The following is a 27,726-nucleotide window of genomic DNA, read 5'->3' on the forward strand; positions in this document are numbered from 1 at the left end:
GTATGACAAAATATAACGTAATTCAAAATGAGTCCTGAAAACCCCATAGTTCAAGTATTTTTTCTTTGGCTTTTGTAAAAATGTTTGTTGCAATTTTTTCTACATACGTTAATTGAAAACATGTTCACCTTATTCTACTATTTGTTACTTGTTTAACCTTTAATTCAAATCTTGTTTGCGTCTATCCGAATTATAACAAACTTTATAAGAAAGTCTGTTAAATATTTAAAATTTAATTCGCATGTAAATATGTATGTACCACATATGTGTAATATTACTTTCCTTTCAATTTCTCTTTTATACTGTTAACTTAATACTTACAATTCATATGCATAGTTTTCTGCCGCCTGTCGTGATATGCGATTATTGGAACATATTGATATACCGGGAAATGGCATATTCTCTATTGGATACAGAGGATCATGTAAATTAAGTGCAAAATATTGAAGGACAAATTGATCCCATGTGTGTGACAGTATAGTTATCACAACGACCAAAGTTGTCACATGTAGACAGAACCATATTAATCTGTAAATAATAAAAACGAAAAAGACAACGAAAAACATCAGAGCTAGACATTAAATAACAGACAAAACTGAAAGAAATACAGATATGAAATAAGCATCAGCAGTTTATTTACAAAATAGATTAAGTCGCATTGTTATCGTTATCCATTAACCGTTTAAATTCTGTAGCCAACCTTACTTAAAAGTTTAAATCTCAAGTTTTAAATATTTACCATTAATTAATTGAACAAACTAAAACTGAAAATACTTATTTATCAAGAGCCTATATTCAAAACAAGCCAACACGAATTTTGTCAAAATGAATTATTATTTGCAAATAGCCGACTAACGAATCCCACATATCCGATATAAATATGAAAGCATAAAACTAGGTTTTGTGTTCCCCGTTAGGGTGTTGTGGAGAGACTCTGGTCTTTTTTACTACAACGTGATTATATATAATCACGAAGGCTACAGCCTTCAATACTTAGTATACTCGGTAAATTAAGTTAGAATATAATTTTAAAATATAATATGAAATCAACAATAAATTACTTAAGTTACTTTAACAATAAACGCTTCGATTTTGGGTTCTTTCAATTTGCAAATACTAGCAGTTGTTTAAAAGAATGATGTGATTTAATTTAAGATAAATGTAAATTAATTCGATATATTAAAAACCTTTTGCAAATGCAAATATGATAGTTTAGAAAAAGTTTTGGAGTTCGTGTTTTCATTCTTTGAAATATTATGAGACATTAAATATATCAATACATAAATTATGTATTAATGTGAACTTAACGCTCTTTATTACTTATATTCGTGGGTTCATCACTAATTTATTGAAACGATATTTCCAATTTTTTAACATTATTCATTTAACAACTGTTAGTTCACATAGATGATTGAGAAAGAATCACATAATTCCCATATAAAACTGTATTCCGTGTGGAATTCCTATCATCATACTAATTTTAAGAAAACGGTACTCCAATCCAAAGGACAATTTTAGCGGGGGCAGTTAAAATTCGTAATATGTATACTGTTACAAAATTGCATTATTAATTTGAATTTAACGGTTTGCAACGGCTGCTGTTATTAACATTGTTTATAAGTATGACATTAACTGTGAAGCAGCTTTAAAATGCTCTAGGTGATCATTGTGGAAATAGAACATTCAGGTTCATGAAACAACTAGAAGATGTCGGTCTTATATAAACATTTGTAGCGCGAGCAATAACCATTTAGTTCTTTGTGAATCTTGAATATATGAGCGGACCATTTATCGAAATAAATGAAAATCTGGACTTACAAAAAAAACACGAGTTAGGGATTTTCTATATTAAGGTAACGATATGAAACTTATTTGTGTTTCAGAAGAGATTTATGCTAGTTTAAGTGATTTTCGAAAGTGCGCCTTATATGGGAGCAACGATTAAAATTATGTCACATATTTGTGTTGAATTTGGATTGGATATTTAAATAACTAAGATATTTATGAGAGCTGAACTATTTTCAGTTAGGGCATTCGTATGGTGGCTAGGATAAATAATGTACCGATTCTAACCAAATTCAATAGGCTTTGTCCTTGGGAAAAATGAAAAGCTTGTTCCAAATTTTGTTGAATTATCTTTGAAATTGCGACCAGCTGCACATCAGCTGATGCTGATGTGCAGCTATTTTTTGATGCTTATTTGATGGTTTTTTGCGCATCATCTGTTTCACTGTTGCTTTTTAGAACTCAAGATATTTGCTGTGTTGCAACATTTGCATTTTAGAACGTACTGCGCATCAGATGCAGCGCAGTGATGCATTTCCGAACAAGCCCTATATGAACAAACGGACGGTCAGACTGACGGACATCGCTTAATCGAATCAGAAAGTGATCCTGAGCAGATTAGCATACTTTAAGGAAACTTTTTTATAGCGGGTTTTCTGCCAAAAGAAACTATAATTCAATCACCCCTATCGCGAATCAACATTTCACATGAAATATGTTCCCTTTCCCCATTTTTCGTTCATCAACTTTCACTTGAAAAAATTCCCCAACAGGGAAATTTTTAGATGAATAGAATTTTGTAAACAATAAACATCTGTTACGAACAAAATCAACTATTGTGAATGAAAACTTCATGGGAATATCACGATAGAAATTTTCCCTTCGATGGAAATGGATATTTCATGGGAACAAAATTTCACATGTTATTACCGATAGGGGTAAATATCACTTCACTTCTCATTTTTGTTAATAAGAGAAATTTTTGGAGAAACTTGAAGAACTAACATTAGTAAATAGCTACCGAGCGAAGCCGAGGCGGTAAGCTAGTTTATAAATAAGATGTTTGTTTCATTAAAAAAATTTTGAAAAATTATAAATTGAGATTGTGAAAAAATCGGGCTAAGGTATTGTTAAATTTAAATTTTCAAATGCGTATAACTCGGTAACTATAAAATATAAATAGTACACCAAATTCGCAAGCGTTTAAAACCATACCTTGAGACCCCACCGCCCGAGAAGGGACTTTGGGGTCCATCGTAAAAATTTGGACTTGAATACTCTTCTGTAATGCCCATGTGAGATTTCATGTCAATTGGATTACCCTGTTAGAATTTACAAAATATTTTGTTTTTGTGAGCACCGTTTGAGAAACCGAGGCCTTTGAATGTTTTTCACACAGAATTCTCCAATCCAGAACATTAAGTGCTTCAGATTCCAGATTGAAAAGAAACTAAATTATGTATAACTTTAATCACTTATATCTGTTTCGTAAGTGACACTACATTTACAATTTGTATATGTATCAAAATTAGCTTATTACGACGAACGGAAACGAAATCCTCACAAGTAACTCACAGTTAGTTGTGTACAATGCTGATTCTTAAGACTCACTTTCGAAAAAATCTACATTTTAATAATTAAAATTAATATGAATACTTATCAATTTGGCCACTCACACAAAAACAAACAAAAAACTTACAACAAACTCATACATACTATTGTACATCGTTACATCGAAGCGAAAGTATATGTATGCAAAATGTAAATAAATATTTAGCAGTGTCTACGTACGTACTTTTCATATAAAAATAATTCCGTTTCGAGAAGTTTATTGTAACCATGCATGGATATATTGCGAAATAAATCTGTCATATCCTGACACAACGTGGTACGACGTTCAAGTTCTTTGGGATGTTTTATCCACCATACGGCGTTCGAAGTGGATTTAATATCAACCATTGTTTCTATTTTTTGTGATTTCTCCCTTTCTCCTTATTGTTCTTTCAATATGGCACTTGGATAATGGGAAAAAAGTAGATGGCTTTAGTAAGACCTCCAACGGCACAAAAAATAAAATTTGCCAAAAAAAACACTTATCGAAAAAATCGACTTGCACGAAAAGCAAATAAAAGCTAGTAAAACGGATATGAACGAACGAACACAGGCTTCTGTTTTGTGAATTTGTTGTGTTGTTTTATATTTATAGACTTGAACACGATGTTTTTGTCGTTATTTTCCTTGTTGCTATTTGGTATTGGTTGTTATATCCTGTTGTACAACAGTTCATATGTTGCTTATATAAGGATTATTTGATGTCCTTCTTTTGCTGGTTTCCATACGCTGGATTTCCAGCAGACTATTCTGTCAGTATTTTGCTGTATACTGTTGCTGCTGCTGTTGAAGTGCGTACGCGTGCTGTTGACGTGTAATTGTGTCGCACAAAATGCAGTTAAATGACAACTTAACAACTTTGGTTACTTGATGAGTTGGTAACTTCCCAAAATATGTTCTCCGCATACGTTGGAACGTAGGCTTTTATAGCAAAAACAGCAAGTGTTAATAAAATATTTGTCCTTTTGTGTATTGGAAAACTTTAAATACACATTCATGAATAAAGCACATGTAGTGCATTTAACCAAACATCGCTTTATTAAAGACATTAATTAATATTAAAAGGGGGTGTTTTTACGGCAAAACAAACTTAATTAATTACTTGTAATGATGTTTAATTATACCTTAAGTTTATAGCTGGTAAATTGATGCATTACTTAAAACTTAATCAGCTTTGAAATTAAAGTGTTTGGCTTATTAAAGCATTGTTCATATAAATTCCGATCGCATAAATATTTTAATATTTATTTATACCACAAATTTATTAATGTTTAAGAAAAGCTAAATGAATATAAATATCTGTGTTTGATTTTTTATGGATCGCATTAACTTTTGCACAATATTTCGATCCACCGGTTGTGCATACTTAAGGTAGGTTCACACATGGCAAATATATCATGAAAAATATAAAATATACATATGTATTTTAATTTTCTGCCTGTTTCACGATGTCGAAAGAAAAATGATACGAACAAATTTGTATGAAAACTATTCGAAAGCATTTTAAAAACTGAGTGTTTTTCATACAAATTTTTTCGACTTATTTTTCTTTCGACATCGTGGAACAGGCAGTTTTTTATTTAAAAGAATCATTTTACTTAGGACAATTCAAAACAAATATTTTCTTTTATTTGATGTTGTTTGATTTTACAAAAGACTTGTAAGAGCAAAAAACGTCAAACTAATTTGTGCTAAAAAAAAGTGGTTACACTTTTTTGAAATATTTAATGTATTGTCTAGAACTACAGTACCACCCCTCTTTAATTTTCCTTTGACTATATCCAAATATTGCGCAGTGGTATAGAAAAAAAATAGAAGGAAATAAATCTGTAACTTCCAAACGGTTAGTCCGGTTTGAATGAAATTTCACGTGCACAAAGAGGAAGTGTTGGTCCAAATGGTGTATACGTGATGTTAAAAACATAAGATAGACATGTTATATATCAATGGATATAGGATTTTGTCTACTTTTTTAAAATGTATATATCTTTTAACAATTAAAAAATGCATGGAATATTTTTTTGAAAAATTGGACAAAAAGCTTTTTATGGATTTTTTGCATAGATAAACATTTTTCAAATTGAAATTAAATTTTTATTTATGAATATTTTTTAATGAAATTTTAAACTACAGTTATTATAGATTATTCTATTGAAAAAATAAAAACCAAATTTTTAAATTTGTTATCAAGAATCCAGCAATTCCCAAAAAAGATTTGAAGTTTTTTGGATATCCATCGGGTCGGTCGGGGTTATCGGAACCATTTACAAAATAATTTAGAACATATTGGGCCATCTAAAATGGGTTACTATATTTTGATATCGACTATGCGATTTGAGAATTTTTGCCGTAAAATTGAATTTTATATATTTTGGATGGATCTGGTCCCGGTATAAAGTTAGCTTTTCAAAAGGTATAAATTCTTTATACACCTTCTTAGACATTTTTTTAGATGAAATAAAAGAGTACTTTTTTAATTATTTTAATTCAAATGCATATAACTGCGGACTCAGTCATTATTTTTAAACAATTATATTTGTTTTTGTTATCCAATAAAGGAAAAATGGAGAAAATCGGGAAATATTTGCATCCGCTGTTATCAAAAAATTGGAGTAGGGTAGGTAACAGTTTTGAAAATTTAATTTTCAAATGCGAATATCTCCTAAGCTATAAGAATTTGATTTTTCATTGCTCAGCTCTGGTAGAAATATATTCCGACTGACTACGTTTTTCTTACAGAATCAAAGTGAGGCCGGATTCCATGTAAACAATGTAAAATTTGTATAATTTTATTCAAAAATATGTATAAAATAAACACTTTAAATTAACCAAACTTTTTAAAATCCTTTAAAGACCTTGCCAGATTAAAATATTTTAAAAATGAAGAGGTAAACATCTTTTCTAAACAATAATGACTTGAGCTCAAAATTAGGTTCCAATTGCATTATAGGGTCAATATCATTTCTTCGCAGTCTAGTTTAGATATTCAAGAAATTTGTTCAATTCTAGACAGACAATAAATTGTTATTCCCAAATTCAGTCTGAAGATCACATTAATTGCTTAGAAAACAAATTTCTTATTCAAGTAGTCTGAGACATACAACTGTGGAGGGAATTTGTAATAACTTGAATATTCTCAACCGATACCTAAGAAACATTCAACATTGATTAATTAAAAGAAATCTTAAATATTGCATTTAATTTGAAATGAAATCATTAACAAAAAAAAACATAAATCACTTCAATAAACAACTCACTCGCTCTCAGCAATTCCATTAAGTTAAACAAGAATATACAAAACAAAGAGAAAGACAAAAACTAACGCAAGTGATTTATGGAAATTCCATTTAAAGACAAGGGGAAAAGGAATGCTAATAGAACAATTTAAATAACTAAATAAAAAGCAAACATATGCAAATTTCCTAGAAAAACGTCAATAGATACAAAAGAAAGAAAATATCCAATACATAAACAGCAAATTGACCCCAATTGTTAAAAGTTAACAAACGAAAAAAAAACACTAGAAAATTGACATACTAAAGACAGAGCCACAATAAAAGGAGAAAGGTTATACAAATTGCATTACAGATGATTTATATTTGTGAAAGAATAAAACATGTTGTATTTAAATTTGTTTCTCTTAAATAATCATATATATTTTTTTGTTGTTTTATTTTCAATTTAAATTTACTTCCAATTTATACATGTTTTAACTATAAACTATATAAGAAATGAAAAACAAATGCCAATTAGTTTGAAAGGAAATAATAGGAATAAGAAAGAATATGCTCTAGAATATACTCTTAAACATTAAAAGAAAATCATAAAAATATATATTTTTTTTATAAAGTTATACATGATGTCTGTATTCGTGTATGCATTTCAATTAAATCATAAGTAATAAACATTTAATATAATCATAAAAAAAACTAAATGAATGTGAAAAAAAAACTGAAAAGAAAAACTTACAATGAACATAAAAACAATAAAAGTAAAATAATAATAAAAAAAAAACAAAATAAAATCATAATTAAATTTAAAATTTATTAATTTAAAAAAAAGAAACTGTTTTGTGTTTGCGTTCGTATGTCTGTGTTTTGTTAATGAGTTCTATGGGATGCAGCCTGGCTCCGGTTAAACGGTGGGTTTTAAACAAATAACAAAATACAATACATTTAAAATATTAAAACATATAATATAGTATAATTCTACTTATCACAATGTATAGTTTTTTTTTAATTTTAGCACGTTTGCTAATGAGAGAGAATTTAGTTAATTTAGTGCTTATTCGAACAGCATTAGTTATTTAGTCTTCAAGAGCAAAATTTGACAATTTTAAGTGTTGCATATTATTTCGCGCCTCAAAGTATGCAGTGTCTGTGGGATTCTCGGGATTTGGCACAAATGGTGGTTCTTCCGTCTCTAAATGTTCCCAATCTATGCACTCAAAGAAAGACATTTGCTGTACTTCTTTAGCTGCAGGTCTTTCGGTTGGATCCATTGTAAGTAACAGTTCGACTGCATCTACGGCATCAGGTGATAATGCTTCATCCCCTTCTGGCCATTCAATATCTACGGTGAAAATGGTTTAATAAGTGTTTTCTTAAAGAGCTAATTTTTTTTAATTTCAGTTCTCGGAAAGACAAGATGTTTGGTTTGATTTGAATTCTTTTTTTTAAATTTTATGTTTTTGTAATATCATGTCATAATGTCTATCATAACTTTTGAAATTATAAAATTTTAATAATCTCGCTCAGTACTGTTTTTCTACTCACTTTTGTTAAGAATGTTGTCAAATACTTTTTGGGGCGTTTCATCATTAAATGGTGGTATACCTGTTAAAAACTCATAAAAGCATACACCCAATGCCCACCAATCTACAGCAGGACCATGACCTTGTCTAAAGAAATGGCATACAAATGAAATAAAAATATTTCGTACATCATTCATACACAATTTAAAACTTACTTCAGCAATAACTCTGGCGCCAAATAATCAGGCGTACCTAGAATTCGTTCACTTGACTGACGACCACCTCTTCGCACCGATTTGGGTGTCCGGAATGGGGTATTAATATTTTTCGGTGTTTTTGGAGCCGAGTTTGTGTTTAAATTAATGGGTGACATAGTGGGATCGTCATGAGCCATTTTCAAATATTGCACACCTGATGACTTGTCAGCTGCATGTTCGCGTTTCTTGGTCTCTATGGACAGTGGCAGAGCGAAACGTGTTGCTTTCAATTTTCCCAACAGCCCACCATCACGTCTTGGTAACTTTTGAGACGAAACGGGTGTCGAAAATACCACATTAGCAATATTTTCATTAATCAATTGTGGCATCTCATCATCGGATAGTGAACGTACTTTCAATACGCCTCTAATGGGCGATTTGGCTTTACGTTTTTTCGGCGTACTCGAGCCAATATCCAAAATATCGATTTCTTGTGTTAAACCTGTGCTACCAGAGCCATTATTATAACCATCTGCATCATAAATTGAATTGTTTTCCGAACGATTTATTAAGTTTATTTTACGTTTCATGCCTCTAAAAGAGCTGAGAGTTGGGTAGCAAATAAAAGAAAATAAAATATTAGTTAACACTTAAACGTTATTTTATTCTAAAATTATTAAACACCTTTGAAAGTCTGGTCGTTTAAAATTCCTTGATATATTGCGAAATGGCGAATGCATACGTATTCCGCTTATTTCGTTTGTGTTGTTTATATTATAGCTGAGATATTGATGGTTAGAGTTGAAGAATATGTTGTTGTTGGTTAATATATATATGTATATAAAATGATGTTGAAATTGTATTAGTTATGAAAAGCTCAAGTTTTGAAAATATAAGAGGACATTTTTAAAATAGGGGATATTTTAATATATAATATACTTACTTTAACTTTATTATGTTTATGCTTATTTTTTTTATTACATCTAATAGCTATATTTTAGTTAAATTTTGGATTTTTCACATGTTTACAAATAACAACAGAATTTTAAATTAATCAAAACAATTTCTTTATTCATTAAACTTTCACTAAACTTTGATCTAGGATATGTTCTACTACATTGAAAGTTGAAAATATACGTACAACAAAATTAATTCACTATCCATAGTAAACAACCCTTGCAAAAGTAGCAAGTCTAGTAATAATGCTACAGTTTTCAAGACCACAACAAAAAAATATATGGAAACTCAGGAATGACAAAAGTGTTGTCAAATCAGTGTTTTTAGGGCTTTTTAAAAAGTTTGATGCCAAAAAATATTGAGACAAATCCTTTAAATAATTATTTACACAACACATAAAAACTCCATATTCTAGCAATACAGCCAGTGAAATATTTGAAATCGAACTTTAGTTTCAGAAAAAAATACGACCACGACTACACTTCAGCAAATTTGCAAACTAAAATTCATTGCAAACACGTCTTTTAAATACACAACAATACGATTATGTTAAATTATTTATATATCAAGCTAATACCTAGATGAGCAAATTTCTTTTAAATAGAGGACATCTAAATTCTAAGGGACCAAGAGCGTTTTCAGGATTAACCCAATTTTCTCGAGCCATTTATGTTCAGATTGTTTTTTGAACATTTTGCATTTATTAGTTTTACAGCATATTTTTAGATTTCAGATTTAACTTTTTGTCATTTTGTATAAATTTGTTTTGGTTTTTCTATCATATTATTGTTTTTAAATTTTAAGAGCATATTTTTCAGTTTTTACAGTATATTTTATGCGCATAAAAAACTTTTCGGTTTCCCTGATGATAACGAATTTTTTCTTGAGTAAGAATTTTTCCCCCTCCAGCGTTAATGGTTTAAGAATGCAATATTCATACATACATATTTAATATAAACCTAAATCTCAAATATTATTTCTTTGATATGTATTAAACAATTTAGATATAACAGAGAAAGCTGATAACTAAAGATTGTTTTAAATAAACATGTAATCAAAAATACTTAATTGCGTAAACAAACAAAACTAGCTAAAGCTTGTCATTTTAATAGACAGTTATTTTTGTAAATAAATTTAGTATTTTTAATGTCTAAATCAATCACTACAGGTTTAGCACATAAATCAACTAGTTCAATAATAAATAGAAACATGCTTTCTAAATAATATTTCTGAGTAATAGTACTATTAAACTTACCTTTTTGAATAATCGGAACAACTGAAATCGTCACGGGAATTGCACAAATTTTCTACTTTATCGATTGAAGACTCACAGTCACTTTTGCGACTTGAAACACCAGAGTCTTCTTGTCCTTTTGAAGAACGTATGCGCTAATGAAAACAAAATCAAAATGGAAAGAAAAATAGAGATTAATATATAAACAAATTTATAATAAAAAATATTTACACAAGTGTTATAAAATTAGAAAACAATTACAGGATTTAAACATGAAATGAGAATGACCATGACCATTATAAGACACCCATATATATATGTGTTTATGAACATGTGTTAGACATTTAAGATGAGATTAAACAATGACAAGAACAGTAACATGAAATGATATGGGAAAATACTTTAAAACAAGCACAAAAAAAAACACACCTCATCAATAGAACGACGACGCATCATAGAAAATTCAAACGAAGTATCGTCAGCATTTTCCACTTTAACTAAATTCTTATTACAGATGTTTTCTTTATCAAAACCCTTAGTATTATTATCATATTTGCAACCCTTTTGAAAATGGAAAATACGTTCAGTGGTAAAATAATGAAATAAGTTATGTTACGCATTATTAATACTTACATTGCAATAGTTTTTGACATCTATGGCTATATTATTATTTTCAGCGAATTCAACACGACGTTGTGTTAAAACTTTATTATTACACAAAGCTGGATCTAAAGGTGGCGATTGTTTACTCACATCCACAGAGGCACAAGTATGATACGAGGAGGAACTATCCATTAACTACAAAAATAATTTGTTAAACAGAATTTGATTATGAAATTTCTTGAATGTTTTGCTTTTAAACATATTTACATTGTTATTATTACACGTGTGAGCAATAGAGACATTTATTTCTTCGGCTGAAAAGAAAGGGGAAACTCCAGAAATTTTACTTTCATCTGTTTTCTCTGCATCGTTTAGAGAAGTGTCAGCTTCGCTATCGGAAGATTCCATTAAGTCTGTAGAAAAACCAAAATAAAACATACATGTTTAAATTTGTAAAATATTTACAATGTTGCTTTTGAACTCACTGTGTTTGTTAATGGCATTTATAAAATTGGAAGTTCCCGTTCCACATTCTAGTTTTCTTTCAGAACCAAATGATAAATGTGAAGTCAAAGACAGTAGTTGACCAGGTGTGCGAGCATTTAAGTTTGGAGAGCAATTGATGAGATCTGATATTTCCAGGTCTTAAAATAAATTTTAATTATGGAATGTTAGTTTTTTAAATAATGATAAATTTATTTATTGAATAGTATACAAAATATTGTAAAATGGTAACATTAGCTAACAAACAAAACAAAACAGACTGCTTGTAGGAAAATAAAATAAAATTAAGTTTAATATTTTTTATATGTATAACAATTTAGAATAAATTTACTTTCTGATTCAGTAACACGGACGGAAAATTATTACCAGGGTTTCGATATTCAGCTCTAGCAACATATTTCTTACATTTGACTAGGCAATAAATATGAAATTATCTCATTTCATCACAATCAGCTAATATAAATATTCATACTGTTCGTTCGTATTACTATTAAAATTGCAATGCTAGTCTGCAATTTTTAGTAGCAAACACAATCTATTGCATATCCACCAAAATATATGTTCGTGCTTTAGTACCACACACAGTTTTTCTGTCGTGCTAATATTGCACTCCATTCGTTTTATTTTGTTGTGCTGGCAAACTTTTCTAGCAAAAATACACACTTCTGTAGTTGTGCTATAGCACAATTGACATTTCTGCAATTGATGCTATCAGTTGCTGTTCTTGATAAGTGCATAACAACATATCAGTAAACACACCCAATGTACAGTTGGGCAGAATCAAAATTTTTTTGAAATATATCTGGCATTTCTAAACGGCTGATCTGATCAGGATAAAATTTGACGCGGGCATAGCCAAGGAGTATTCGAGTTTAAATTATTGAAATGGGACCTACAAATGCCTCAGGGGCGGCGCTATGGGGGCTCAGAATAGGGTACCTTCGTCATGCAAAATTTTTAAACACGTGCCATTTTTTTGTTTCCCATTCGATTTCAAAGAGTTTTATATGTTTAGAAAGCGCTCGCCTATGTCTTGAAAAAATATGCTTGTGTGTGCTATTTATCTCTTATACTTTTCGAGTTATAGGCATTTCAAAATTGAAATTTTAAAATTTTGCCATACCTTGGTCCGCTTTTTTAAAAATATAGGTCGTACTTTTGTACCGAACGGGCTCGATTTTTTTTTGTTAGTTAGACAACTAAATTATCAGTAATATACAAAATATTTCAGAGTAATATCGATTATAGATCCAAAAATAAACGATTTTCAATTTAAGAATTCAAAAAATAGTAGATTTTTGCTGTTTTTTGGATGAAAAGGTGACTTAAATCTTTTTTATTAAAAAAAAACTTTCTTTAAGAACATATAACAATTTTATGTTTTTCTGTAAGGTAGCTTTACAGAGAACATTTTGATATAAAAAACATGTCCTATTTTTTGAACATGTTGCCCTTTCGTCCTTCGGAATTTGACCTATTTTTTGATAAAAATTTCAACTTTGGGCCACATGTTCTAAAATACCAAAGTTGGGATCAAAAAACGGAAAGCAGCTTTAGAAACCTTGATTTGTTCCCTATTTATCCCCAAAGTATTTTCCCAGCCCCGAAGGAAATGTCGACCATATGGTTAAAATTGTAAAAAATACCATTTTCGGGATTTTCGCTTAAATTTTTAGGAATTGTGGGATTCCTTTTAACCTTTTGAAAAGTTTTTTTACACTTTGTAATTTGGAATGACAAATTTAAAAAACGTTGAAAATTTCATTGAGTTTTGCTAATAAATAAAGATTTTATTACAGATTACATATTTATTGAGTTTCTAAAACTAAAATTTTTATCAAAATTTTAATAGGATTGCAAATACATATTAGGAACAATTTGATCCACATTTATTCCGAACATTTTTTTTTCTTGTTTAGATATTTTAATTTTTGGTCTTACAAAAAAAATGCAAGTCAATATCTCAGTTAGATTCAAAAATATTTACACTAATGAATAATCGTTATTTCGTATTACATACTTGACAATAAAATAACTAGCAGCATCCAAATAGCCAAAAAACAAGAAATATCAATGCAACCATAGCAAAGCAACCAAAGAAATGTAAATTGCTGCCAGAGAAAATTGATAGCACAACAAAACAAAAACGAATGCTGACGCGCAATATTAGTTCGGCAAAAAAGTGTGTATGCTGCTATAGCACGAACATATATTTTGGTTGTTGTGCTACAATAACGAGTTGACAACTGGTTGTATCTGCTACTAGAAATTGCAAACTAACTTTGCAATTTGTATAGTAATATATGAATAGTAACAGCAATTTATATTAGCAGAGTTATACAAAATTATAATAGTAACTATATTTTTAGTATGCAGATTGATAAAAATGTATATTTACTGCAATTGACGGCTAATATAGTAGCAATTGTAAACCCTGATTATTACTTTACTTTATAAAATAATTAGCTACAATATTTTGAGAATTTACTTTACAATTAACAACTAAATAATTAAATAAAGAAACTACTAATATCACGGACAGAAAATTATTTATACAAGTTTGTATGAAAACTACTCAAATTATATTTAAAAACTGAGTGATAAAATAAATAAATTTTCCATACGTGTTTCTTTAATAATAAATTTAAGAATACTCACCTCTTTCTCCTCTTCTCATTTGGATTTTACTCAAACCGAAATCGGTTAATTTAACATGACCTGTTGCAGATATCAGCATATTATCGGGTTTAATGTCACGATGAATAATACCATGTTCGTGTAAATATTGCAATGCTAATGCCACTTCAGCAACATAAAATCGAGCTGCTGCCTCATCAAAATAGCCATACATTGCCAGTAGAGATTTTAAATCACCACCCACCATATATTCCATGACCAAATAAACATACGATACTGATTGCAATGAATAAAAGAGACTAACGCAAAATGGACTTCTTGAAAGTGCCAATGCATTCCGTTCTGTTATCACTTGGGAGACCATATTTTTATTGATCATCTCCGATTTGCGCATAACTTTGATGGCAAACAGTTTATTGGGATCATTATTTTTATAGCCCAAAAATACTTTGCCAAATGCACCACGACTTATGGGTTTAATAATTACAAAATCTCTTATAGTTGGTAACTGAAATAAATTTAAATGGAAAAAAAAGTTACATAGCTATATTTAACATTTTCGAAAAATATTATTATAATAGGTAAAAGTTGGATTAAAAAATGGAAATTAACGTAGTTGAAGGAAATATATAAGTAAGACTTGTCAAAAGAAATTATTAACAGGTGTTATGTTAAGTTATTGGTTTTAGATCATGATAGAAGTACAATTTTTAAGAATTTGAGCTCATTTACAGCGTTAAATCAATAAAATCTTAAATATATTATAAAATAATTATTCGATTTGAAATGTTTTGATATCATTTAAAAGGTATCTGTTTATACTGAACATCATGGTATATTTTGTTTTTTGTCGCCAGTTGATTTCCGATTTGGTCATGTATGTACCTAAATATATTTAAAATACCTTTTAGATGATACCTATGAATCTTAAAATTTTTGAACCCATTAGGGTTAAAATTTAATGTGTTAATAATATGGTATGCTTGTATGCAATTTCGAAAAAACTTTAAACGATATACCTACAAATATCAGATACATATAATAAAATTAACATTTCAACGTCAGAGTCCCATAACTCGGATGATTTTTTAAGTTTTTTTTTTTTTCCTTTCCCAAAAACTAGATGTGTTCCAAAATCTATGACGAAGGAAATATTTCCTGAGAAGACGGCCTTCCGCAGAGCCGGTTTTTTTACTCTTAATATCTGAAACTCTATTACACTGACAAACCAATTAAAAATCAGTGTCGAATATTAAAGCCAAAATAACATATATATTTAATAATATTTCTTATTCCTATTTTCATTTATTTTTCCTATTTTCATTTAATGGCAACTCTAGAAAAACGGTTTTTCCTTTTCTTGTATCGCAGCAACAACAAAAACTAAATTCTTAAACATCGCGTGTTTGTGTGTATATACAAAATACGTTTGTAAACAAAAACAACTACGCATTAACATGATTATCACATGAAAAAGTAACAGGACTTTTAACAAAACACACATCTTTACAAATGAATTTTATGGTTAATCCAGGCCTACCACTAACTACTTACCTTGGTACATGTGGAAGTATTTTCTGGCTTTGTTGTCAAAATATTTATTTTATCCAACAAACGTTCGCCATCCATTAATATCGACGATTTCTTGGGTGTTTTATAATCAATTGGTTGATTATTATGAAACACATCCGAATCATCCTTGTCCATAGCATCTGTAGTTGTATTATTGCCCACTTTGCTGCAAAAACTCTCCTCCAACAATAAAGTTTCACGTTCCTCCATTAAATTAAAATAAACCCGCGAATTTTCCTTTTTAGCTCTTCAAAAAAACACGCAGATATTTCTTTAACAATTGTTTGTTTTCTCTTGATATATCTATAATTTTATTTGTTCATATTCAACATAATATATTTTCTATTACTTTCACTAATTTAGTTTACTGCGATATATAAATTTAATTAATTTTTCTTGCTTTTAATAAGAAACTATTATTGAAAATGCACTTTTCACGTAGACGTTGGAAAATAAATTTAAGTTGTGTGCAGGGTTGCATATGGTTTAGTACATGTTTATGAATTTAGTACATGAGGCACAGAGTTGTAATATTTAACAACTCTGTTTTTACAGCAAACGTTTTTAAAACAGAGTCAGTACGCATTTAATAGGCTGACCCAAGATGTATTAATATGCCTTGGGCTGACCATGTTTTTCAAATTTAAAAGATACGGTTATTCACAAAAAATTTTAAATATATATTATATTTTCAATTAAAAAAAATTGTATGTAATAGTACATGTATCTAAATTAAGGTAATATATGTTATCAATAGTTTATTTATTACGTCCCCTTTTACAATGCAGAAATTGAAAGGCAGACAGACGAAGTTTGTTGGCAAGGGGTTGAAGAGGTAGAGTGTGTTTTACACAGGTTTAGGTTAGTTCAAAAGAGAATGAGAAAAAGGTCTGCCTTTCAATTTATGCATTGTAAAAGGCGACTAAGATGATGAAATATTTGTATATTCAATATTCACATTTTATTTAATGTAGGATCTTAATATTATACTTTTTCTGTATAGGTATCTACATTTTCTACTGTTAATAAATTTTACCACAATTGATGTCAGATGAAGGGTATTTTAATCAATGGTACCTAATTGTTCAGATAATTTCTTAAGTCATGTTTAGTGTACAATAATAAATACTTATTATTATTTCGGTAATTTCTGAAATAAAATAGATTCGGATTAAAAATATAAAACCCCGAAATTGGGTCCAAATGTGTATATCACATTTTAATGCTATTTTGAATAATGGCTTAATGCTACTTGTTACGGATCGGTTGGTCTGGCGAGGTTTCCCACTAGCTCTTGGCATGTTTGAACTCAGGCGGTTCCAACCCTCCTCACCAGCCGCGTATCCGTACAATAAATAAAAAGTAAACACTACAATGAACAGACACTACACTCACAATACCACACGAAGAATGTCCAGGGACAGGTGTTGGTCCCTATGATGCCCACCCAACCATGTCATAGGCGCATCCGCTTCACTATTCCTATGACCCAATTGACCACTTACCTCTCCATCATTACCTATACCATTTCCAATTTATAAACCCATACTGTAAATATTAAATTTTCTTATTATTCAATACATTATTTATTAATTTTTAGGGAATTTATAATACATAATAAACAATTAAAAAGGTAAAATACTCTTAAAACTAATATTAATTATTCTTTTATTTCGTATGCCTTAACTTCGTTTTCTATATCAAACATTTCTATTCCAACTATACATATCTTTCATTTCTTGATTCACCCTAGGCTCAAATTCTTATTTTTCCCCAATATAGGCTTTCGAAACTATTTTCTCTACTTCTAAAGGAGCTCCCTGAGATGTACAATATTTCTTTGTCAATCACTAGACACAACATATCTTTCACGCGTAAATTGGCCTAAGGTAATTATCATTTTTTTTTATACCGGATATATATATGTAATTCCCTTTATTTTCTTTTTAGGTGACAAACGAGGATTAAGTGTAACCAAATAAAAGAACGTTACATACACATAAACTATACATTAAACACTTCACTTATAATTTTGGTACACAATATCACAACTACACTTAATCTTAACTTAAACTATTGGTCGTTATATTGATTTCTAAAACATGTTGTAATGGATCGCATCTTATAGCGCTGAATATTGTCGACGTTAGAATAGCTATTCTTATTTTTGAGAGGACGTATTCACTAGTCATATAAAGTTATCACCACAAATTTTAGCACGTATTTTGTTTTGTTAATGTACCAATGGTTTGTAATTTATAATATAAAAATAGGTTACCTGGCTATTTTCCGGCTGTGTGTTTCTGGTCTAGGTATAGTTGTAACAATTATTTATTTCACGTGAAAATAGCCAGCTGTAAAAACATACAAATTCAGTTTCATACAAAATTATTTTTCCTATTTTGGAAACTTACGATTTTTTTTATTATTTTAATTATTTTATTGCCAGAAATTATTTTCTTCACACAGACTTATTTGTAATAAATGCCGTATCACGTCTTTCTCTGTTAACTTTATTATTGATTATGACAATTTTTACATATTTACTAGTTCAAATATTTTAGCGGTTTCTTATTTATTTACAGGAAAAGAACCGGTTGCCAATTTTCCTTTGCTACATTTTATACCAATATATATTTGAAAATTATACATATTATATATATACTCCGCTGACATCTTACATATTTATGAACACTCATTTATTAGCTTCCCCGCTTAAATTTCATATACATTTGGTGTCGCTTAATTATCTTCTAGGGACCTAAAGTCGCCCTCGAGCCCTACAAAATCCTATCTCTCATTATATACTACCAGGCTTGCATAAAATTCAGTACGTATCATAATTTCATTCATGTTTCACTATTTTTAATAATTTTTCATATTCAAATAGTTTTGAATGAAAATACAACACTAATTTTACACATATGCTTACTAAACACAGCCGAACATAATAGAAAACAAAACAGCTGACACACACACTAACATATTATAGTACGACAATAAAGAAGAAGAATTTGATAGTACAACATACATGAACATAAAACAAATAAATAAAACTACAATAATATTACACAAAATTAAATGAAAATCAACATAGGCGAGACATTAAATGGTTTTACAAAAAAAAAAATACACAAATATAAAAATAATTAAACAAAGAACAAAATCCGATAAAAGACAAACAAAATTGTTACAAAATACCCAACAAAAACAAACAATAAGGAAACTAAGAATAAAAAAAAGAACTAAAACACAATTATTCCCCGGACAGTGATTTATGGAATACTAGTTTCCAATTGGATAATTTAGGAACTTCACCCGCAACATACTTAAGTGCCTTCAAATTAGTTTTGGTAAAAAGGAATCGCAATACCATATTTTTGGATCGGTACATGATAGACTCCATATAAAGTTCTCTTCCGAAAACCACTTAAATACGCAAAAATCTCTTACAAATAACGTTATTAGCTAAAAATTTTAACAGAAATAATTTTTATACATATGAAAATCTCTGTACCGAAATAAATACTCATAAATCTCTAATAAATAAACCCATCAGCTTGAAATTCACTATAACTAATCCTCGTATATATCAAAATCACTGTACCGAATTTTATGAAGATTAATTCATAATTGGTATAGCTTCCATATAAGGACCTCTTCCAAAAAAACACCTCTAAAATGTTTTAAAAACATATATCGATATTGAACTAAAATTGTATACTGGTCAATAATTTGTAGCCATAAATCATATATTAGACCATGGCCTCCATATAAGATCCACTTCCGAAAATCACTTAAATATTTTCGTTTTTATAAAAATTGTTGTAGCGTATCTTATGAAGATTGGCTTATAATTGATAATAACTCCAATATAACAACAATTTCAGAAAAACATAACGTACAAAAATATCTAAAAAATATTGAAGTATTTCCGCAGTTATTATTAGAATTATAATATTATTAGTATTTCAAAATAATTGAAAATATTTCATGAAAAACTTTATTGCGTTTGTTGCTTGAACGTTAACAACCGCGAAAAAATAATACCCTGGTTTTTTTATATTTTTTAATGCTCTATTCGACTATGATATGCCAATTTGCATATTTTCAAAAAAATTCAATAGTTATATCCCTAATGAACATATCTTCTATGTAAGGCCTACATTCCAAAATATATACGCGAATATATCTGTAATTTTTCACTGTAAGGTACGAAATGCTGCGATATAATTGATTTTCATATGCAACATTTTTATTTCTTTTTACCCTTTTTTTTATACTCGCTTCCTTCACTTCTTTATACTTTTTGTTGAGCCAATCGGGTACCAATTGTTTAAAAGTAGAATTTAAAATAAAAAAATAGATCTAGATTTTCTTTTATAATACTAACCAAAATGTTATCTTTAACCCCGCTGTTAGGTTAAGCCCATTTGGTCCAATTTTTTAATTGTTTCCTTTGTAATTTTTGAACGGTGATATTATATACTGACTTAGTTTTTTAGCTCAGGTGGTCTTTTTATAAACCAATGCTATATAAAAAAATTCAAGGATCTGACTTAAACAGGACTGAGAAAAATAAAAATTACGAATCTTAGGTTAAGGGACCATTTGGTCCATAGTATATTTTCCTCGGTTTTTTTTTGATTTTTTAAATTTATTTAAAAAAAATAAGTATTTATTAATTGTTTTCATATGTTTTCTGAAATATAATCAACTTCCGAATCTGAAATATCGGAGTCACTTTCAGCATTGAGCAGTTCTTGTACTTCATATTTTTTCAAGTTTGCCATGTCGTAAGTAAAACACGTCTGTTTTTTTTTTACACGTCTGTTTTTTTACAAAAAAAAACTGTACAAAAACTGCTTCTTTACAACAGAAATCAATAAAGGGGAATCCCACAATTATCTATTACATATTTAATCTATGTTGATTAAAAAACATAAAAAAGTGGAATCCTACACTTGTTTATTTACATTAGCAGTTTATATGTACCAAATGGTCCATTAACCTAACATTCGTAAGTTGTTTTCTAAACTAACAGCAGGGTTAAGGAAAAATACATTATTGTAAAGTTGTTGTTGCTGGGTTGACAGTCCTTGGCCGAGTGAGCTCGGGTCATTCCGGTGCGTAGAACCGGCTGTCGTGGGAATGACATTCCGCCAGTAGCCAGTTGTCCAACAGGCTACCATCCCGACATTAGGACCTTACTAGATGGTGATACTCGTTTGGTCCTAGGGGATTTTAACGCTCACCATCAGCTCTGGCACTCAAGTCTTGGGGAAGACCAGAGAGGAGCGTCACTGGCGGAACAGATTGACGAATCCACCTTCTGCACACTAAATGATGATGCCCCCACACGGATTATGGGTAATTGCGCAAGTTCGCCAGACATCACCATAGCGAGTCCTGGTCTGATTAACTGCACAACCTGGCGTGCAGTTATTTCTCTAGGATCAGACCATTTACCCATAATCGTTTGTCTGGATAGACCCAACGATTTCATCGTCTCTGAATGCCGAACTTACATCAACCAAAAGAAAGCAGACTGGCACGGCTTCAGAGAATTTACCGACCGCATCTTCAATGGTCTACCGATTCCCTCCAACGTACACAAAGCAGAGAGGAAGTTTCGCGAAACCATCACAGCAGCAGCCGCTCGCTTCATTCCCGCTGGTAGAATATCCGTAGTGCGACCGCACTTCCCAGCAGAAGCAGCGGGACTCGCAGATGAGCGTGATGACATCCGAAGTACCAACCCTGACGACCCTAGGATCGCCCAGCTGAACCGCGATATCAGCAGGTTGGTAAATGAGGACAAGCGAAACAAATGGTTGGATCATTTGAAGAACTGCAACTTAAGTTCTGGAGTTGGCAAGTTGTGGTCCACAGTTCGGTCTCTCTCCAATCCGACTAAGAAGGATGATAGGGTCGCGATTAAGTTTGCAGATACCACCATATCCGACCCTAAACGGTGCGCGCGAGCTTTTTGCCGACAATTCATTGAGCACCCCGAGAGAGACAAGGCGAAAAGAAGTATTGTCCGCAAACTACACGATCTTCCAGTCTCGGACACACCACAACTTTACACGCCAACTGAAGTTGCAGAAGCCATCAACACAGCTAAGCCTTCAAAGGCAATAGGACCTGATGGGATATCCATGCTGATGCTAAAACACCTAGGCGAGCGGGGAGTCGAGTACCTGACAATGGTTTTTAATCTGTCAGTGAGGAGCTTAACAATACCCGATGTCTGGAAAATGGGTCGAGTGATCCCATTGCTAAAACCTGGGAAAATCGCGAGTGAGGGACAATCGTACAGGCCAATTTCCCTCCTGTCACCTGTAGCGAAGACACTCGAAGCTCTTCTCCTCCCCCAGCTGACCCGTCAACTACCAGCTGCTCGTCACCAGCATGGATTCCGTAAAATGCACAGTACCACCACAGCATTATCCGCCATAGTCACTCAGATCTCACAGGGCTTAAACCAGCAGAGGCCTTGTGAACGAACTATCCTAGTGGCACTTGACCTGTCGAAAGCCTTCGACACTGTCAGTCACGCCACACTCTTCCAGGACATCCTGCAGTCCACAATGCCCAACAACACGAAGAGATGGATAGTGAACTATCTGAGTGGCAGGCAGTCGTTCGTGGAGTTTAGAGACAAATGCTCAAAACCCCGTAGAGTTAAACAAGGAGTCCCTCAGGGCGGGGTCCTGTCGCCGCTCCTGTTTAACTTCTACCTCTCTAAACTCCCAGTGCCCCCACAGGGCGTAGAGATAATCTCGTATGCGGACGACTGTACTATATTGGCAACAGGTCACAACGTTGATGAGCTTTGCGGTATGGTAAATGGTTATCTCAATGAAATCCACAATTTCTTCACTGCACGTAACCTGCAGTTATCACCAACGAAGTCATCAGCAACACTCTTCACCACCTGGACGAAGGAGGTAAAACTGAATTTAGGCATCATGGTCGACGGCGTACAAATTCCGACAGTGAACCACCCGAAAATCTTGGGTGTCACTTTTGATAGCCTTTTTACCTCCTCAGCACACGCCACTGCAATCACGCATAAACTGCGAAATAGGAACAAGGTCCTCAAAGCACTAGCCGGCAGTACTTGGGGTATGGACAAAGAAACCTTGCTTGCTACCTACAAAACGATTGGCCGGTCAGTGGTCAACTATGCTGCTCCAGTGTGGTCACCTTCGTTGAGTGATACCCAGTGGAGAAATATTCAAAGCTGTCAAAACGCAGCCTTAAGGACCGTCACAGGCTGCCTTCAAATAACCTCCGAACACCACCTTCACGAGGAAACCAAGGTTCTACCGGTCAAGGAACACAACGTCATGTTGACGCAACAGTTCCTTCTGGGATGTCATCGGAGGAGTCATCCAAACTTCAACATCACACAGTTGGAATCTCCCCCGAGGCATGTCAGACAGGACCTTCGGAAATACGAGGAGAACATACAGAGGTATGTGCAGGATCCATTTGATCGCCGCTCGTATATGACAGCTTTGAACGACATTCACAGAGACGCCATCAATTCCGCGGTAGCAGGATACCGTATGAATGTCGTACTTGGAGGTCGCCCACCACCGATAGCAGACGCCGAGAAGGTTCTGCCGCGTGGAACAAGAGTCGTTCTGGCACAACTTAGATCAGGATGGAGCAACAGGCTTAATGCCTTTTGGTCTCGCATAGACCGTGCCGTCCTTAACTTATGCCCAGCATGTGGTCAGGGTCCTCATGACACCCTCCACATATTTAACTGTTCAGCCAACCCTACTTCACTCAGTCCAATGGATTTATGGACTCATCCTGTTGAAGTAGTTCAATTTCTTGGACTTGAACAACATGCAGAACCACCAGAACATCCAGATTGATTATTGTAAATTGTTCATGCTGCTACAACAACAACAACAACAAAATACATTATTAATTTTCTGTATACATAACTAAAAATTAATGTAAGTACTTTTTTCGAAAAAAAGATATTTTTTTTAAATATATTTACTTTAAATGCACATAATTAGAATGTCCGAAAAAGCGTGTTTTTGAAAAAACCTGGGGGGTTATTATGTAACTCATTTCGAAAAGAAATTCGTTCGAATTTGTATACTTTATACATTGTATTTCGAAGGTGTTTCTATTCGAATCGAATTACATAATAACCCCCTGGTTTCGGTTAACCGGTTTATTTCCGGCAATCCTGGTTTATTTTCGCCAATCCTGATAAAATGTTGCACAGTTCTAAGTATTCTGAAAATTTACTGTAAAGTATGGCAAAAATTTGCCTCGGAAAATGACTTGAACATTCATAATTGTCTTATAATAAGGTTATATATGTATTTCAAAAAAATGGAAAATTACACTCTGATTTTTTTACACTTTAATCAAATCAAAAACATGAACAAAATTCCACAAATAAAAATACATCTTTTTTGTTTATTTTTTCTTGGTTTTATTTTTTAAAAGTGTAAAAAAATCAGAATGAAATTTTTAATTTTTTTGAAATGAATACCCTCAATATTTAATATTGTAATGAAATTGGACATAAACAAGTTGTATATGAACCTAAATCTTTCTAACAACTGACACTACCTCCCATAAATAATTTATTGTCACATATTGATGGTGGGTATACAAGATTCGGCACAGCCGATTATAAAACTCTTACTTTTTTTTATTATTTTTTTAGAATAATGAAATAAATAATAGCAATAAATAAACTTTTTGGTTTTAATTTCATGTGTAATTTCATTCCTATCATAAAAACAATATAGTATCCGATTTACATATTTAAATACTAATATTAAAATTTAATCGTTATTGTTATGCCATCCTATTAAAATTTGTTGGAAATATTTAATTTTTCGATATATCTAACTTTTATTGAAAGTTAAAACTCGATTTTTATTATTTTATTTACAGAAAAATTTGTAAATTCAGAAATAATTTTTTAAAATATGTATATAAACATGTTATGGCGTTGTATTATAATATTCGGTAATATTGATAGTATGTGGTCCACCATAATAATCCAATACAAAAATATTCGTAATATTCAGTTCACATAAGTAAAAGTTGTGTTCTGTAAAAAAATTTAATGTTAATAAAAACTTTTTCTTAAATGTTTAAGGTAATATTAAAATAGCCAAACAATTTCCTTAATAACCGCATACCTTTAAGCCAATTCTTAGCAGCAGGATGTCTTTGAACAAATGATACTAAAGCGCCGTCATATTCATTGCCGTTTCTATTCATCTATGAAATTATAAAAAAAAGGATTTTAAATTGTAAATTAAATTAAACCGCGTAAGTAAAATTTAAATTATGTACCTTATTAATTTGACCACTTATAATAGTGCGAGCACAGGTTGGCTCCATGGGATCAATTGGATCCTCATATATCCAACTATTTCTTTTAGTACAATGCATTAGTTGCTCATCCGTAAACAAAAATGTAGCCTTATTATTATTCTGCCAATCGGGTCCAGTAAAATCCAAATCAGTTAAAAGAAACTGTATGCGTCCAGTCGATTTTCCAAAGGGATCATTATCGTTCACTGAGATAATATTAACCATCGGATAGTCTTTAATGGCGCTATTTACTGAAACAGTACCAACAGAAGCCCAGTTCGCTTGGTTCACCAGTCGACGAGCAATTTTGACATGATTTAAATCCGGTGCGGATAGTGTTGCATTGTGACGTAGTTGTCGTTTATGTTCTCTTATTATGCGAGCATCTCGAATTGCTGAATAACTTGTACCAAATTCAAGATATACACCAACTAACAAGAGAAAAATTGTAAAAGTTTTCCCCAGCATTATAGAATTATTTTAGCTGCAGCTGTAAAAATATTGAAAATATTATTGAAAAAAATAATTACAACTTAGTATCGTATGGAAAACCGCCCAACAAGACTTTAATAATAGAAACATTAGATTTGTTTTAAAATTCATATAAATTTTTGAAAATAAAATAAGAAGTTATATATTTAAAAAATCGAAGAAAATATACATATCGTCCCCTTAATAAAACAATAGTGTATATTGTTTTTTGCCATTTCGAAATAACTTTGTGGAATTAGAATTTCACCAAATTATGACCACATATAGAATCAGTTATGAAGATTCTTATTATGCAATCAAAAATATTGTTTTATTGAGGGGACGATATATGTGAGTATATTAAAAATTTATTAAAATAATTTAGGTACAACAGGTAGTCAAGGTTTAAAGTAATTAAATTAATTCTATTTATTTATTAATTTATTGAGCTTTAGGTGACTTTTATATTGGCGTAAAAAATATTGGAAATAAAATAAACATTGTTTATTATAAAAGTGACAGATAATATTTGCAGCTTATCATGTTCCTGCAGCAGTCCCAGATTTGTTCTCTCGTAAAACACTTAACTCGCCATTACAGGCAATTTGAATAATTTTGGAAACTAATCTTTATATTTATGATATCAACATCTACAAAGAGAAAACAGATTCGTGATAGCAACCGAATTTGTTGCCAATCGGTGATTCTATCTTAGTGACAGAATTTTACAGTTGTGGCTACAAAATTTTAGAAGTGGTAATAAAATTTTGGTTACTTCAACCGAAATTTTTCTTTATCAACTGACTTTCTGTTGATAGAACCGAAAAATTCTATGTGTGCAACTGAATCATTCGATTGGCATAAAATTCGGTTGCTATTACGAATCTGTCTTCTCTGTATAACTATAATAATGGTTAAAATTTGTTTATCTACAATCAGATATGAAAAATGTCTCTAACTACGTATGTTTTATATATAAACAAAGAATTTATTGATTTTATACTGATTAAAACTACGACTGTGAAAATACCGATAAAATGACACTATTAACATTGTTATTTTATATGTACTTCTTTTAAAACCCTGGTACAATTATAAGTCAATTTATTCGAACAAAAATTTCTGGTTTGGTTTAATTTAGTGTTAAAAAATTCCCGGGAATAGAACGATTTTTTTAATTTCCTCCCGGGAAAGATAAAAGTCCGGGAAATTAGGAACCCTAGTATGTCCATAACACTAATCAATACTGTTGCATTTTATTTTGACTCACTGTAGGGGTAGAAATGTATGTACATATGCCTTCCATTTATGAACACGATCAATTGTTTTTTCTGATAGCAAAAAATTAATAATCCCCAGCGTATTATCAGCTGTTGCCATTATCTATACGTGCGCTTTGGAACAGAACATACATTTTTAATGATTAATATTGTTTTTGCGTATTTAAGAATATACCAATGAAAGTTTCTTTAAAAAATCACAAAAATTAATAAATGTACGGGATCAACGGTTTTCTTCACAATTTTTTAAATGTTTATTAACTTTGTTTACTTATAGCTTTACATACATATGTATGTATGTAGTTTTACTTACTTGGTTTGGAATGAAGTAGGTAGTAAAAATAAAATATTAAAAACTAATATTTTATTATTAAATTTTCTAACCGTCCAGTTAAATTGTCATTTTGTGACTGAAGTTTAGTGCCGATTTTTATAACACAAGGAAATGGATCTTTGACTAAATGCTCTTTGTTCGCACATTTTGTTTAACAACAAAAATTGTGTGAATAATAGGGATGCCAATCCCGAAATCCCGATCCCGAAAATCCCGGGATTTTTCGGGATCGGGATTTCCCGAATCCCGGGATTTGTGAAAAAGAATCCCGGGATTTTTCGGGATTAACAAATCCCGAAATATTATGAGATTTTTGATATTTTAGGAAGATTTTTGAAGCACCCAAAATATATAGAAAGCTAAATTTCAGCATATTTATAATACTAATCTCGCTTCAAATCCAAACGCAGCCAGAT

At 31.1% G+C, this 27,726-nt stretch overlaps 3 protein-coding genes across 5 annotated transcripts; all 3 read right to left on the minus strand.

Annotated features, from left to right (window-relative positions):
* Positions 1–317: 317 nt before the first annotated feature.
* ppk22 (pickpocket 22) lies at positions 318–3,744 on the minus strand. The gene is made up of 2 exons (XM_065515459.1): positions 3,581–3,744; positions 318–528 (listed from the first exon to the last, which is right to left on the minus strand). Exons 1-2 carry the CDS (start codon positions 3,742–3,744, stop codon positions 318–320), a joined length of 375 nt encoding a protein of 124 aa, XP_065371531.1.
* Positions 3,745–7,055: 3,311 nt separating this feature from the next.
* gwl (serine/threonine-protein kinase greatwall) lies at positions 7,056–16,291 on the minus strand. 3 transcript variants are annotated; one of them, XM_065515456.1, is made up of 11 exons: positions 15,836–16,291; positions 14,303–14,789; positions 11,626–11,784; positions 11,408–11,553; positions 11,171–11,335; positions 10,967–11,098; positions 10,559–10,692; positions 9,031–9,126; positions 8,365–8,949; positions 8,172–8,296; positions 7,056–7,968 (listed from the first exon to the last, which is right to left on the minus strand). In XM_065515456.1, the coding sequence occupies exons 1-11, from the start codon at positions 16,061–16,063 to the stop codon at positions 7,703–7,705; spliced, it is 2,523 nt and encodes an 840-aa protein (XP_065371528.1). In that variant the 5' UTR covers positions 16,064–16,291; the 3' UTR covers positions 7,056–7,702. The 3 variants fall into 3 exon arrangements, with proteins under 3 accessions (XP_065371528.1, XP_065371530.1, XP_065371529.1); XM_065515458.1 differs by lacking the exon at positions 10,967–11,098; XM_065515457.1 differs by lacking the exon at positions 9,031–9,126.
* An 8,438-nt stretch (positions 16,292–24,729) lies between these two features.
* CREG (Cellular Repressor of E1A-stimulated Genes) lies at positions 24,730–27,416 on the minus strand. Its single transcript, XM_065505551.1, has 4 exons — positions 27,290–27,416; positions 25,205–25,715; positions 25,048–25,129; positions 24,730–24,956 (listed from the first exon to the last, which is right to left on the minus strand). The coding sequence occupies exons 2-4, from the start codon at positions 25,691–25,693 to the stop codon at positions 24,847–24,849; spliced, it is 681 nt and encodes a 226-aa protein (XP_065361623.1). The 5' UTR covers positions 25,694–25,715; positions 27,290–27,416; the 3' UTR covers positions 24,730–24,846.
* Positions 27,417–27,726: the final 310 nt, after the last annotated feature.

Source organism: Calliphora vicina, chromosome 1 (genome assembly GCF_958450345.1).
Source record: "Calliphora vicina chromosome 1, idCalVici1.1, whole genome shotgun sequence".
Taxonomy (NCBI): Eukaryota; Metazoa; Arthropoda; class Insecta; order Diptera; family Calliphoridae; genus Calliphora; species Calliphora vicina.